The sequence below is a fragment of the Anser cygnoides genome, chromosome 8 (assembly GCF_040182565.1).
Source record: "Anser cygnoides isolate HZ-2024a breed goose chromosome 8, Taihu_goose_T2T_genome, whole genome shotgun sequence".
Classification (NCBI taxonomy): Eukaryota; Metazoa; Chordata; class Aves; order Anseriformes; family Anatidae; genus Anser; species Anser cygnoides.
Window position 1 is genome coordinate 9,489,600 of NC_089880.1, and position 13,125 is coordinate 9,502,724.

At 37.3% G+C, this 13,125-nt stretch overlaps 1 protein-coding gene across 1 annotated transcript; it reads right to left on the bottom strand.

The window, feature by feature from the left end:
* Positions 1 to 1,089: 1,089 nt before the first annotated feature.
* On the bottom strand, positions 1,090 to 8,408 carry LOC106041579 (regulator of G protein signaling 21). Its single transcript, XM_067001165.1, has 5 exons — positions 6,564 to 8,408; positions 6,072 to 6,145; positions 3,781 to 3,842; positions 3,003 to 3,169; positions 1,090 to 2,024 (listed from the first exon to the last, which is right to left on the bottom strand). The coding sequence occupies exons 2-5, from the start codon at positions 6,080 to 6,082 to the stop codon at positions 1,821 to 1,823; spliced, it is 444 nt and encodes a 147-aa protein (XP_066857266.1). The 5' UTR covers positions 6,083 to 6,145; positions 6,564 to 8,408; the 3' UTR covers positions 1,090 to 1,820.
* Between the last annotated feature and the right edge of the window lie 4,717 nt (positions 8,409 to 13,125).

The following is a 13,125-nucleotide window of genomic DNA, read 5'->3' on the forward strand; positions in this document are numbered from 1 at the left end:
CAGAATTTTTTGGTTTTCTACTTGACCTATTAAGAAAAGTGACTTGATCCTGCCTCTTCCTACATGTGGGCATTTTCTCTTCTGAAAATGAGGTTTGGATTTGTAAGAGGGAAAAATGACTTGCTACATTTTTGAGTAAATCATATAATTTCAGCAATCCTGATCTCTGTCTTCACTGTGACTTTAATCAGCAGAAATTCCCCAGTGCAGAAGCGATGCCGAGGCTGTGCTGCAGGCGGAAGCTGCAATTTTCCACTGAAGTATCATTGCAAAATGAATGGTAGCTGTGGGACTGCAGAACAAAACCACATCCTCCTTGTAGCTCAACCTCAGTGCTCGTGTTCATTTCTCTGTTAACCACTAATGCTGGGGAATAAAGAAACAAAAAGAAATGCAGAAAGCAAGAAGAAAATGTAGGTAATAGCCTAGGCTGTGGGTATCAGAGAGTAGCTATTTTACACCAAATTCACCTACGTAAGCTGTGGTACCTAAGTACATAACTGAGAGCAGCATATTAGGGCTTTCAGACTGCTTAATGTCTTTTATTATCTAAACAAACTTGTTCTTTAATTTAGTTTGATAAAACAGAGAGGATCTTTTGTGTATAGGATGCAATGGCATGTAGAAGGCAGGAGGAACAGGGTTCCAAAACAGGGAGGGATTCCTGGAGATTTAGAGCAGCTCAAAGTAAAAGAATCAAATTCATATCAAATAAAAGTTGTTGGGTGTTTTTTTGTTGTTGTTGGTTGGTTGGTTTTTTTTTAAATCTTATTTTTGTCTCTTATGTTTAGAACTATTTTCTATTGTGAATATTCTTCCTGTCCCATACGGTTTAGAATGCTTTTTTTTTCTTCAAGAGCATGCCATAGCTCCTTTTTTCACCTAAAAACATGCAATAAATCCTCTAGTAGCAATGAATGAGATCAGTGTGCATGCTTGTAGACATGCAAAGATTGTACTAGAATCTTTTTATATCTTGTGACACCATGCACTAAATTCTGATTTATGTGGTTACTTGTCTAAAACTGTTGGCCTACTTTTCTGCTTACCTTTATTTCATTAAAAAAAAGTGATCATTGCTGGCATTACTTTGTCATGAGTGCAAGTAGACAGTACAATTAATACATTTGGAAAAGCAAATAAAATGAATTTTTAATAGAAAATGTACAAAGGTTTGCACTTCTTTTCCAAAATGCCTATGCAATTAATAAATGAGACATTTCAATGAAAAATTTAAATGAAATAGATGCAAAGAAAATGGAAGAGAGTCATATTAAAGAGAGCTGTACTATGAAACATTCACTGTTCTAAATGCCAGGAACAGAAAGCGTCTGTTTATTATATATTGTCCTTAATTTATTATCATTCACAGTATGATAAGAGGTTTTCAATTTTTTTTTTTTTTTAACCAATTACAAATAAGGAGGTGAATAAAAGTATGTAAGTTCCTTGAAAGGAATTTATTTTTTGAGGCCATACTTCTAAAGAAAAACCAATGGCAAACCAGGAAACCAGAACATTCTGTTTACAAAATGTGAAAACACTTTGACTAATAAAGAAAGTATTGGAAAATTTAATAGCAAACTTTTTTTTTTTTTCTTTTTTTAATGAAAAGTTAACTCAAATGTCTTAGCATGTTTCCATTCTGTTTCTAGGATACTTCTCCACCAACTTTAGCAGAAAAAATCATGTATTTATTGCACTTAAAAACACACTAGTTCTGGTTCGTAAAATCACTTTAATAAAATATTAGCTGTACTGATTTGCAACAGGAGACATTTATAAATTCATAAACACTCAAGTCTTTGGCATTTCCATTTTCACAAAAATGGGAGCCACCTCTTTTGATTTCTATTCTGTTGCTTCTTTACTAGTTCCTTATACTCGTTTGACCTTAGAAACCTGGGAAAAGAGTCCTTTGCCATGAGACTATAAATTAACCTTTGAGCATCATCAAAGCAACTGAGGGTGGGCTCGGAGATGTTCTGAGAGATGTGGTTTCTGGTATGGAAGTCAATATTTATCTGTAGGAAGAAAGGAAAAAATCAATTTCAGTTTGACTGGAAAGCTGAGGTCTGTGTACAGGACACAGTCAGCAGTTGAACTTCCTCCCAGATATCCTGGCTGATGCAAATTAGTAGGGAGGTCTTCTCTTCTTTTCTAGCATGCTGAATTTTGCATTTTATTTGGTTCTTTAAAAGTTGGCATCACTGAAAAAAAGAATAGGAAAACTTGCTTTTGATTATCTCATCTTGCCAGACAAAATCCTATGAAGTACAGTTTACTAATAAGTAAATTAGAGATGAAGATATTCCATATCATTTTAGGTTTGGGCCTTACTCATTTTGTAAGGATTTTTTGCTCTTAAAAAGTAATTAAATGGATTTTGATCATGCATAAGATGTGGAGACGTTCAAAGCATGGTCACTGTCAAAAGCAAAAAACATCAGCATTAAAGCTTGTCAGGAATCACACATCTAAGCAACAATTAATTAACAATTTGTTCCTCCACAATGAGTTTTGTTTTTTTAAATAATGATAAAATGGAATGCTGTGATAGAAATTTTTGCAAATTTACATTTTAATATTCATCATGGCAAAAATACCTGTACAAAAGAAAATGAAACAAATACAGTCATTAACATCCCAATATGCTTGTACCTAGAATATGAAGGAAATGATGCTTATTGTATGAAAACTGTTAGGGAAAACAAATTGTATTGAACATATATTTCCTTAAATCATAAGACAAGTTTCTGAAGGCGAGATAAACACATGCCCCATGTGAAGAATGTATTTGACATATTGCATTTAACCATAAGAGGTCTTTGTTTGCTTCAGAATTTCACAGTGTTTTCCACCTGGTAAATAATTGTCATAAAAATGGAAGAGAAACCATGTTAAACTGTGTTTTCTGTCATTCCAGGAATTTTGGACCTGACCTTTCCATTTTATTCCCATCTTCAGTGAGTACCCAAAGTACAAGCAAAAAAAGTATTTACCTCCTTTGGAGCATCAGCTTCTATAAAGTCAGAATAAATCCTTTGGGCTTTTAAGGTGATCTTGGTGGAGGACTTGGTTTTTTTGAAGTCCTCACAAGCCAGCCAGAACTCTACGTTCTCCTCACTGAACTCTGACTTCAAAAACTTCCTAAAAGCCTCCAAGCCATCTGGAGAAAAAATGCATGAGATGATGGGTAGAGGAAAGCCAAAAGACCAATGCAGTTTATATATGTGTGTGTGTGTATGTATATACGTATACATGCAGGGTATGTAGTGTCACTTATGTTTCTGATATTGTCTGTCATCCAGGAGTTAGCCCAAAGAGGCTGTTGGGTGGGAAACAAATAACAGAATAAACGAGCAGTGGTAGGGTGTTGATTGGATTTCTTTCAGAATTAACTGAGGAATATTCCGAGTACCTTCCCAGTGTGGTTTGGTGTCTCTAATGCTGCTAGTTCAAAAGGAGATCTAGGGCATGTTGGTCGCTGAGGATTTGAGGCTGACCCCTGGACTAAGCAGCACAATGAAAATGAGTTCTTACTGCGGTAGCGTGCTGCTTGTAGAGCTGAGGTTAGCCAGGCCAGACAGCACCTTCATCTCCTTTCAAGGAATGAGTCTGAATTTGAGTCAAGCTCAGATGCCTCCAGCCATAGCACTGGTGTGGCTCAAAGCACGTGGCGAGTTGGCTGGGCACCAGTGTGTAAACCTGACGGCAATGTCTGGGAATTGGTTTGACACGTGGTTGTGTTCTGTTTAATATTTTTCAAGTACTCCTTACCTTTATTAGCTAGTAGTGTGTCCACAGACTCAGACGAAGCCATTGTTTCCTCGATGTTTGACCTGTGGAAACAACATCTATCCTTGAAAATAGCATTGCGATCTTTTGCCTGTGCAGGCTGCGGTAGCTACTCTATTATTTGGCTATTCATTGAGGGAGCAGGGTAGTTCATATTACCCTGCCTATTGAATAGCAGAAAGTCAGCACAAAGTGTGACACATTTTTCTTTTCTTTTTTATTTTTTTTAAGCGTGTAGAGAAACATATAGACTCATAAAGTAGAATGTTATTTAACATTGGCAACTTGATCATTCACCCAAGAGACAGCAGTAATAGTGCTTGCAATTGGTTAAACTATAAAAAAGGCATAGGAGGGATATAAATGTTCCGGAGCATATACTGAATTTCTTCTCAAGTTCAGATGAATTAACCATTAATTTGACACTTTTTTTCTTGGAATGATTAGAATTATCTAAACAGCTACCATGCTAACGGTGGCAGGATAACGGGCATTTTTTCAGTTTCTTAGTGGTATAAAAAATTGAAAAAATTCTTAGCTTTTGCTCTTTGTAACTTGCTGTAGGCTTCTGTTAGAAACAAGACACTGAACTAAATGGAGCCTTGCTCCTGCCTCGGTGCTCTGAAGAAGTCCAAGGTGGTTCGGAAGCAAGGCGTAGTGTGGAGGCCAGCAGCGGGCACCCGCAAGCTGTGACAGGCAGAAGGGTGTCAGATAAGGGAACTGCGTGCTAAGTGGGGGGATTTTTTTTTTTTCTTGTAATGTGGGAAGGCTTCATTCATATTCAGTTCAGACCATCTCATGCTGCTTTTGTTGAAACTGTCATATTTTATACAAATAGCTAGAGAGGAAACCAACTTTCTAATCCTGTGGTTATCTGTCTCATATAGGTTGTGATAGTGGGGAATCTGAAACTTAATTTACGTTCTATGTGAACATAATAGTCACTTGACATACTGGCAGCTCTGGAATCATTTGTGTTCATCCTCTTTCTCATTTGGTGGTAAGAAAGGGGAACTGGAAAATTCAGAAACATTTTGTTTCAGTGCAGAATCAAAACAAATCCCTGAACTTTTACCAGAAACAGAAATCTTATTTTCTGATTAGTCCTTGTTCCTGTTAAAAAAAAAAAAAAATTCAAAAATTAATTTTTGTGGAGGTTAGTCACTCTGTACTGAAAGGTTTTTCTAAGCTGGTCTTTTTGGTTTCAGACATGCAAATTCAGGGAGCATAGCAGTGTTCTGCCTCCGGCCTAGGCCGCAGCTGGTGTCCCTGGGGGCAGACAGGCCTAACCGAAAGTACAGGAGGTCGTCGCCGGGTTGGAAAAGAATCACAGTGCACTAACTGACTAACTGGCCGTGATACCGAAGGGTGGGAAAACTGGGTGTGCTGAAAACGGGGTGGAAAAGCTCTGCTGGAGCACCAAAAACGGGGTTGAAAAGGCCTCTGCTCTGCTGGAGCACCTGCTGGAGCACCTGCTCGAGCGTGCTGTGCTGCTTCCTCTGGGCTGGACTTGTGACACTTACACAAGAACGCTTAGTTTGTGCCACTGTGTGTACCAGTAATGGTATTTACAATTGTAAATTTATCAAAAGCTAATGTGATGGCATCATGTCATGTAACTGCAGTTATATTTATAAAAATTACAACTGATTTTTGCACTGACAACTTTAGGAAGGAAGCATTTTTGTAGTTGTCAGTTTGCTTGTATCCAGACTGCACAGAATGATACTCAAACACAATTAAAAAATATATATTTATACATACATATGCACACATACAGGAGGGAAATTGGAGTGCAAATATATTCAGTCTGGATTAAAAATAAATGAAACCTAAATGTAGCATTATGTAGTACTTTGTGAGGTGTCGTGTGCTAATGGGATTAATCAACACAGAATTTCTTTTAGTTACTGTAATAAACTAATCAAATATAACAAATTTTGGGGTGCTTCAGTGAACACTTAAGAACTTTCCTGTCAAACAAAAAAGCATAATGAAAGATGAAGACAAGACAGTATGAACCTAATTCGGCTTCTCTCCCTCATGAGTAATGTTATTTAATTTAATGTTTGTTTATCTCTTGGAGAATGATCTCACTGATCTCCTTGGATTTACTTGAATAGGAATAGCAAGCAGAATTGACAACAAGGAACCGAAATCGTCATATAACATTATAAAGGGGGAGAGAAAATAAAAACTGTCCAGGTCATTCAAAACCCAAGGACCATCCCACAGATCTCCTAAGATTAAAATAGGCATAAAAAACAACTCACTTCACTGGCATTTTTGTTCCACTGTCTGCCTGTCACAGGTAGAGCAGAATTTCTTTTTCTGACTGATCTTCAAGCTGAAGGTAATGTGACAGCAGGAACAATACAATTAGCACATGAATCACCAAAGAGTACGATGCAAATTGAAAAGCTGTTTATAACACCCCCTTTAAATTTTTCTTTCAGAAATGCAGCTTATTTTTCACCAGAAAAATAAAACAGAAAAGTAGAATTTCACCCTTCTATCTTAATTTACCAAAAGTAGTTTTAATTAAATACAATTTATATGCAAATATCTTTTAAAACATTTATGCTCTGAACAACATCTTATCAGAGAAATCATCTTGTGTTTGGCTTACTGAGAGTGGAAAAGAAGGAAGGAAAACAGATTCAGTGCACATAACTAGCAATTTTTTCATTATATTTATTTGCTCTTACGTTGTATCATGTAGTAGCATGTTGTAGCATGTAGTACATATATAACTTATCCATTACCTTATACATCTTGAAGGTCTAAGGCCCTTGTACCATTCTCTGTTGTTTATTCAAGCAAGGCTGCTCACATTGATACTGCTACAAATAATGATATCATGTGATATTTGAAAATTTTGATGTGATTTCTTCCACTCATTCTGTGTTGTTCCCTTCTAGGAGCACAATTCTGCCCCAGAAACATTCTCATATCATTTTGTCTTTTGCTCTTGATGTGATCTCTCTGCTCTTTCTCTATTCTTTCCTCCTTAGCTTTTTTCTTTCTCTTTGTGCTCCTTGCTTTCCTGAACAAGCAGGCTTCCTGGCTGGTTTCCTGCCTCCCTCCAAATCATGTGCTGCTGCATCATCCTTTGCTCAGCCAGTCTACCCAGCTTCCCTTATTCTTCCTTAATGGAGGGGAAAATATATACGTATTTTAGCTTAAGGAACATATTAGTAAAAGAACAAATGGTTATAAACAGACAGTGAGTAATTTTAGGCTGGAAATCAGGAGGCTTCAGAAAGCGTCATTGTTAACGGTCTCCCAGTAGGATTTTTGTCCTCTCTACTCCTCTGTTCTTCAAAGACAGAGCTTGATATATTTATGAAAGAGATTGTTTTACATTATTGCCTTTGATAGTAGAAAACTAGAAATGATGACCCAGTCCTACTTTTTTAATGCTAAACAAGATTCATGGCAGCAAAATCTGGATCTTGTTTTCCTCCCGTTTCAAATTTCTTACCTTCAAATCCACCTGCTTCTGCAAGTAATATTAGAATGACAGAAATATGAACTATCAATCTGATTCTCTACAGTGCTTCTCATTTCCCTTAATTAGTTATTTTGTCTCATTTCTACAGAATATTTACCTTGGACTATAACATAGTGCCAGACAAGACCAAAACCCTTTCATCCATTATGTTATTAAGACTAACTTCAGCATCTTACAGGCAGGGGGCAAACCTCCAGTATCTGAATTTACATTAAATTATTTGTGACTGATTCAGTCACAGGTTTGAGCCTGGTAAAAGAGAATAAACATAGTACAAAATGTAAACGATATTGATTTATAGAGATTGTGGCTAGACAGACTGTAAATAGTTAAAACTTGAATTTTCTAACAGTGAGACATTTTTAGTTTGTTAGTTACTGTTCAATGACTGTTGAAATTTTGTTTTTTTATTTTGTGGTTTATGATCACTGGTTTAGCATTTTAATACAGAAATAGAAGGCTCTGCAAAGCTGAACATACATATTTTTGGCCAGTATTCACGTAATCAACATATTTGTTATTAAATAATAAGACTGTGATTTCATAATTTGGAGATGAACTTGCTAAATCCAGCATGAAGATAGTGCATATTTGTAATGGTAAACAGTGTGAACAGTAAACAGCCTATAAAGAGTGTCTGAACGTATAATTAAAAAGATGCATTTATTGTGTTATGCTCTTAATCTCTTCTATGGTGTAGAAAAAATATTTTTTTCCTTGAGAATAGAGCAAGATATGGTAAATGTAATTGTGAAATCTATTGGAAAGCAAGACACGAAGGATAATAATTTAGATGCAAGGGCTCAGGTCTTAAAACTGATACTGAACTGCTAGTTGGAGATACTGCTGGATGCTCTGTAATGTAACTTTCATTTGCAAGTAATTGCCTCATTTTCAACATCATGATTTGCTTAGTCTTTAGGCATCCAGAGAAGATGCTTTCAGGCTCAGTATTACTGCCTTTACTAGGTGCTCACACCCACGAGTGTTCTGACTAGCACACAAAGTAACTAGCTGGACGCAATCAGACTGCTATTGCATTTTAAGGGATACTTATCACTGGAAGCTGGCAACCGACAGGCAGCTCCCAGGGACCTTGGGAAGCACAGTACCACCTTCTCCATATCATCTGCCAGCATGCGGCGTGCCCCAGCCTGTGTTTGGAAGAATGTTTCTGGTGTAAATAGGATAGCTTAAGCTCCCTGGCCCATTTGGGCCTTTACCTTGCTTGACTGGCAGCCACATGCTATTTCTGTGCTGATGGTTTGACGAAATAGATGTCAGCTGGCCAGGTACTTAGATGGGAACCTGATCACAGTTCACAAAAGCTCAAAGAGCAAATGAGAGACTTTCACCATCGTGTAATGTGCTGCCCAGTGCCTGCTTAGTGTATGTAAGCTGATTGTATTCCGGGTCCTCAGAAATACAATCTATTTCAGTTATCGTTTTGGCAGCATGTGACTCTTGCAAAGAAGATATAACAGTCATCACCAGGTAGTAGGCCTATTCTTATTATCCCGGTACAGATATCACAACTATACTATACCGAAGTTAGACAGTCACCTCTTCCCACAATGACTAGCTGTTAGTAAAAGAAGTTTAAGAATTTGTCGTATAACTCCTCTGTTTGGAATTTAATAATTTCTGAAAAGGAACCCTAATATTTTACTGAAATTTCATAAGGAGAATAATTGTCTCGGTATTACAAAAAAAAATCCATCAGCTGCTTGTGCAGATGTGTTAATTATTCATAATATACTGTATTAAGCAAACAAAGAGAAATATGAAGATGTACTAGAGATGGGCTGGAAATTACACATAGAATTACTTCCAAACTTTCTGGAAATCTGGATCCAGCTGATGTTGTTGATGCTTGCAGCTTCAGTTCACTAATAACCCAGACTGGACTTGCAAAGTAGCTCAGGCCCATATCTGTTTAGCTAATTTCAGTGTATTTAAAAAAAAAAATCTATGAGGCTTCTGACTTGAAACTGTTGACTGTGCTATGGATTTCAGAGACTCGTGCCTTTGACAGGCTGTAGGAGAGCTAGAACTGTAGGAAAGGGAATGTGGATCTATCAGTTGCACATTTCATCCTTTGCTGACGTTACCTAATAAGAACCATTGATTTATTAAGTATTTGAATCTTCTGAACTTTAAGGCTTACCTCTTGACTTTTTAATGGTATTTGTCTTTTATTTTTATGTATCCTTATGCATTGGTTTCACTAAGTTATCTGCCTTTATGAAAAGCTATTGGCTGATTAGGGAAATTAAGCAAGTCATTTTGTGTTCCACTGAGCCACACCTGAGCTAGATACTTATCTCAACAGGCAGCATAAAACATCTGCTCATGTTCAAACTGATGGTGTATTAGCCTAACATATCCCTTGCATTCATATATGTTCCTAACAGGGTTGCCTTGTACTCACCTTGTACTCAACGTGAGAAAAGGTCACACTCTCCAACAGCAGTTTTGGCGTTTCCCCTGGATCAGGTTCAATATGTCATTGCCCTTCAGCACCTGGCCTCTGTTGAATCCATTCCACACCGAGCCTTGTTGGATAGTGTTCTGTATAACATAACCTCAGCAGAAAGGTTAATGTTCTCTTGGTCTAAGTAATTCAAGTAAATGTGGACTTTACTACCTTTCTTATGTCGGGAGAAGCCAAGATGAGCGGAGTACTGCCGACATCCTAGTAAAAGGGAACCACCTGTCATACGGGATGCAAATACATTTTAATCACAGCACTATGCAAATGTCTGCCTTCCACCTTCTAATAGCACGGTGCGGTCAACTTACTACTTTTTTTTTTTTTTTCCATGTGAATATCTCTTTGGTGTGCCACTGAGGGTTTTTTTTGCATAAGGAAATAAGCTATTATTTTCCACCCAAGCAAAGCATGCCCTTCAGGTAAAAGATTTGATTTCAAGAACAATCTGTCAAAATGTTTTACATCATTCCAGGCTCCTTATATGCATGATTTCCAAGTCCTATACTAACACAAATCTACAGTAGAGGAGAATTGACAATTCTCAAGAAAATGTGCAACCTTGAAGATTCTTGTTTAGCACTTGCTGGCAGATTGTTTGTCACAGATCATGTCCTGGATGAATAAGCTCTTATTTATATAGCATCAGACTTCACAAAACTTCAGTTTGCAAAAGGAACCTATATAGTGCAAATGTAAAAGACCGTTTTGTGACCTTGTGCTTGGAGATGGGTATGAATTGCACCAACACAAGAATGTATGAAAGGTAGGCATGATGCCTCAGAAGGCTCTTGAACCATAATTCCCCATATCAGTCTTCTCTTAAGTGGTGCCTTGCTGGTGGTGTGTCCCAAGCCAAGCTGTGCTAGGTAATGGATGAAAAGGAAAACCAAAATATAGGTGTTCTTGGTTGCCTTATTTTTGTAAAGGACTATTGGAAGTATATCTCTCACTTCTCCGGTGTGCCTGCACTCACGTCACCTGTGCAAAGTACGTGTATGTTGTAGAAAAGCTCTTACTGCGTTCCCCAGAGGGGAACAGTCCACATTAGGATTCAATAGTAGCTTTAAATTTAAAATGGGTCTGGAAAGTTGTGTAGAAACAAGAGTTTCTAAAGTACAAGCAAATGAATGGCATGGTGGAGAAACAACAGTTTAGGACTTGTCATTATGTTTGGCTTCAGCTTAATCTTCTGTCCTGTTTGAAAACTATGAATTGCCGTCCATAGGATTGTATTTCATGCTAGTGAATTTTAGCTAAGTTTCATAATGAAGGCAAAGATAAAGTCTAAATTATAAACCTTGTGGTTTAGATAAGCAGGGAGCATTTACAAACACAGTTCTATATGGTTGGTGTAAAAAAAATGGAATGTAGCAACAAGGCATTAGCAAGAAAAAAGTAGGAATGGAGGCAAGCTGGATGCTGTATAGAGGAAAGTTATTTATATCTTTGGCACAGAGCCACACAGGAGCTTAAAGCTTATTTGATTGAGGCATTTGGCTGTAATGTCAAAAACAGAGAGTGATCTAGGCCAGGTATCTGAGCAAGGTGTATGTGCATGAGCATATGAATCACTGAAGAGAGGAAGATGATACTATGCATTTTTTTTCATTTTTTTGACAGTAAGTGTGGAAAAGAATTTGGAAAGGAGAGGGAACTGCATTCAAAGCAGCAGCCAACTAAAGCAGGCTGAGCAGCTGGGGACAAAAAGAAGAGAGAAAAAATGACCTGCCTTTTGTGAGTCCCTTATAAGCTGTAGCATGTAGAGGCATATAAGAGCCATACTACCGATTGCCTACATTAGTGGAAGATAGAAATCTATCCTTTCCTCTGAGATTCATTATGTTAGATCTCATTCTTGTTCCTTGTCAGTTCAAAAATTAGTTGTCTTTTGCAAATCAAATCCTAAAAGAAAAAAAAAAAAGATGTATATATGTGTATTTTGATCTCCCTCAAGCTAACTAAGAATGGCAGATAATAATTTTAGCTAATTCAATGCATCTAATCGGACCTGGGTATCCAAACAGGCAACAAACCTTTATGCTACACAATTCAGTAGATTATTTCCCTCATACATTTGGTCTCAAGAATTCATATGTGTAAGGAGTAAAGTGAAGTGTTTTTGTAGGGGTGAAGTATTGTATTGATAAGAGGAGTATTTTGAGAGCTCTTACTGAATGCTGAATGGCGCATACACATCTAAAATGCTGCTACATAAAATAATTCCCAATAAAAATACATGCCCAATAGGCTTTGTATGTATTATTTGCACTAGGTCAGATAAACAATTTACGTAACTATGACATTGATTCTGCCAAACCTACAGAAACCTAACTATGATTTCTGGCTCTGTTCTGAGGTTTATACTATAAATACACCAGTGCAAGGCTAGCCCTCAGTCTGATCAATCCAGTCTCACTGACTCCTGGAAAAGCATCACAGACTTGTCCTAAATCTATGTTTAGTGCGTTTTCCAGAACTATAGTAGAGCACTCATTTTTCTGCAACTAAAAGGAGCCACTTCTAGAAAAGAACCCTTTGCCAGATAATTATGTTATTTTGGTTTATCTTTGTGCCCTTTGTTTTCCTTTCTCTGAATTTATCTCGACTGTCTTCTTACAGTAGTTCCCATGGCATTAGTCTGCTGTAAATTTAGTTCTGGTTCATAATTATCTCTGAAAAACATACATGCATAAATAGCTACCAAGAATATCTTATTTGTTTGCTGTCATTATAAAACTCATAAAAGGGACTAGCACTGTCAGTACCACAGAGTGATGGTTTTGAGGAAGGCCTCCCTGGAGATAAGCAAAATTTTCCATGTTTCTGTGAAATGAAACAAAGGGCGCCTGCTTACTTATATTTATCATTACAGACACTTTTGACTAACAGCTGGGGTTTTATTGCTGAGAAGAAAATGTCTTACTCAAAGCACTATATTTGTCGTTTGTCTGGGTTTTGGATGAGTATTGAATATACACATTCTTTTAAATTTATTTAATCCATGGTAAGAGTAAATGTCCAGATTCTTAGCTGGTATGGAGGAACATAATCACAGCGGTTGAGAATCTAGCTGCAAACATGTAGGTCTTATGCCTGTGTTGTAACAGACCCACTGCTACCTCCCAAGTGAACTACCAAGTGAGGCATTTGGCAGGGTATCATTCAGATAGGTGAGCACACAAAAGAACATTTAGGGTGCAGTAATGGCTACTCAGTTTTTGTGCACAGAGCTACATATTGTGAGCAACAGTTAATTTAGCTGTTTAATTGGCTCCATACGTAGCTTAGTGTGGGGGGAGAAAAGGAGGGTTGCTTGTAG

What these genes read in the sequence shown, in the direction of transcription:
- LOC106041579 (XM_067001165.1), bottom strand. An exon ending in CACACTACTAGCTAATAAAG is followed by an intron (nt 3,170 to 3,780) that starts GTAAGGAGTACT and finishes TTTTTTCTCCAG; the next exon opens with ATGGCTTGGAGGCTTTTAGG. An exon ending in AAGCTGATGCTCCAAAGGAG is followed by an intron (nt 2,025 to 3,002) that starts GTAAATACTTTT and finishes TTCTTCCTACAG; the next exon opens with ATAAATATTGACTTCCATAC.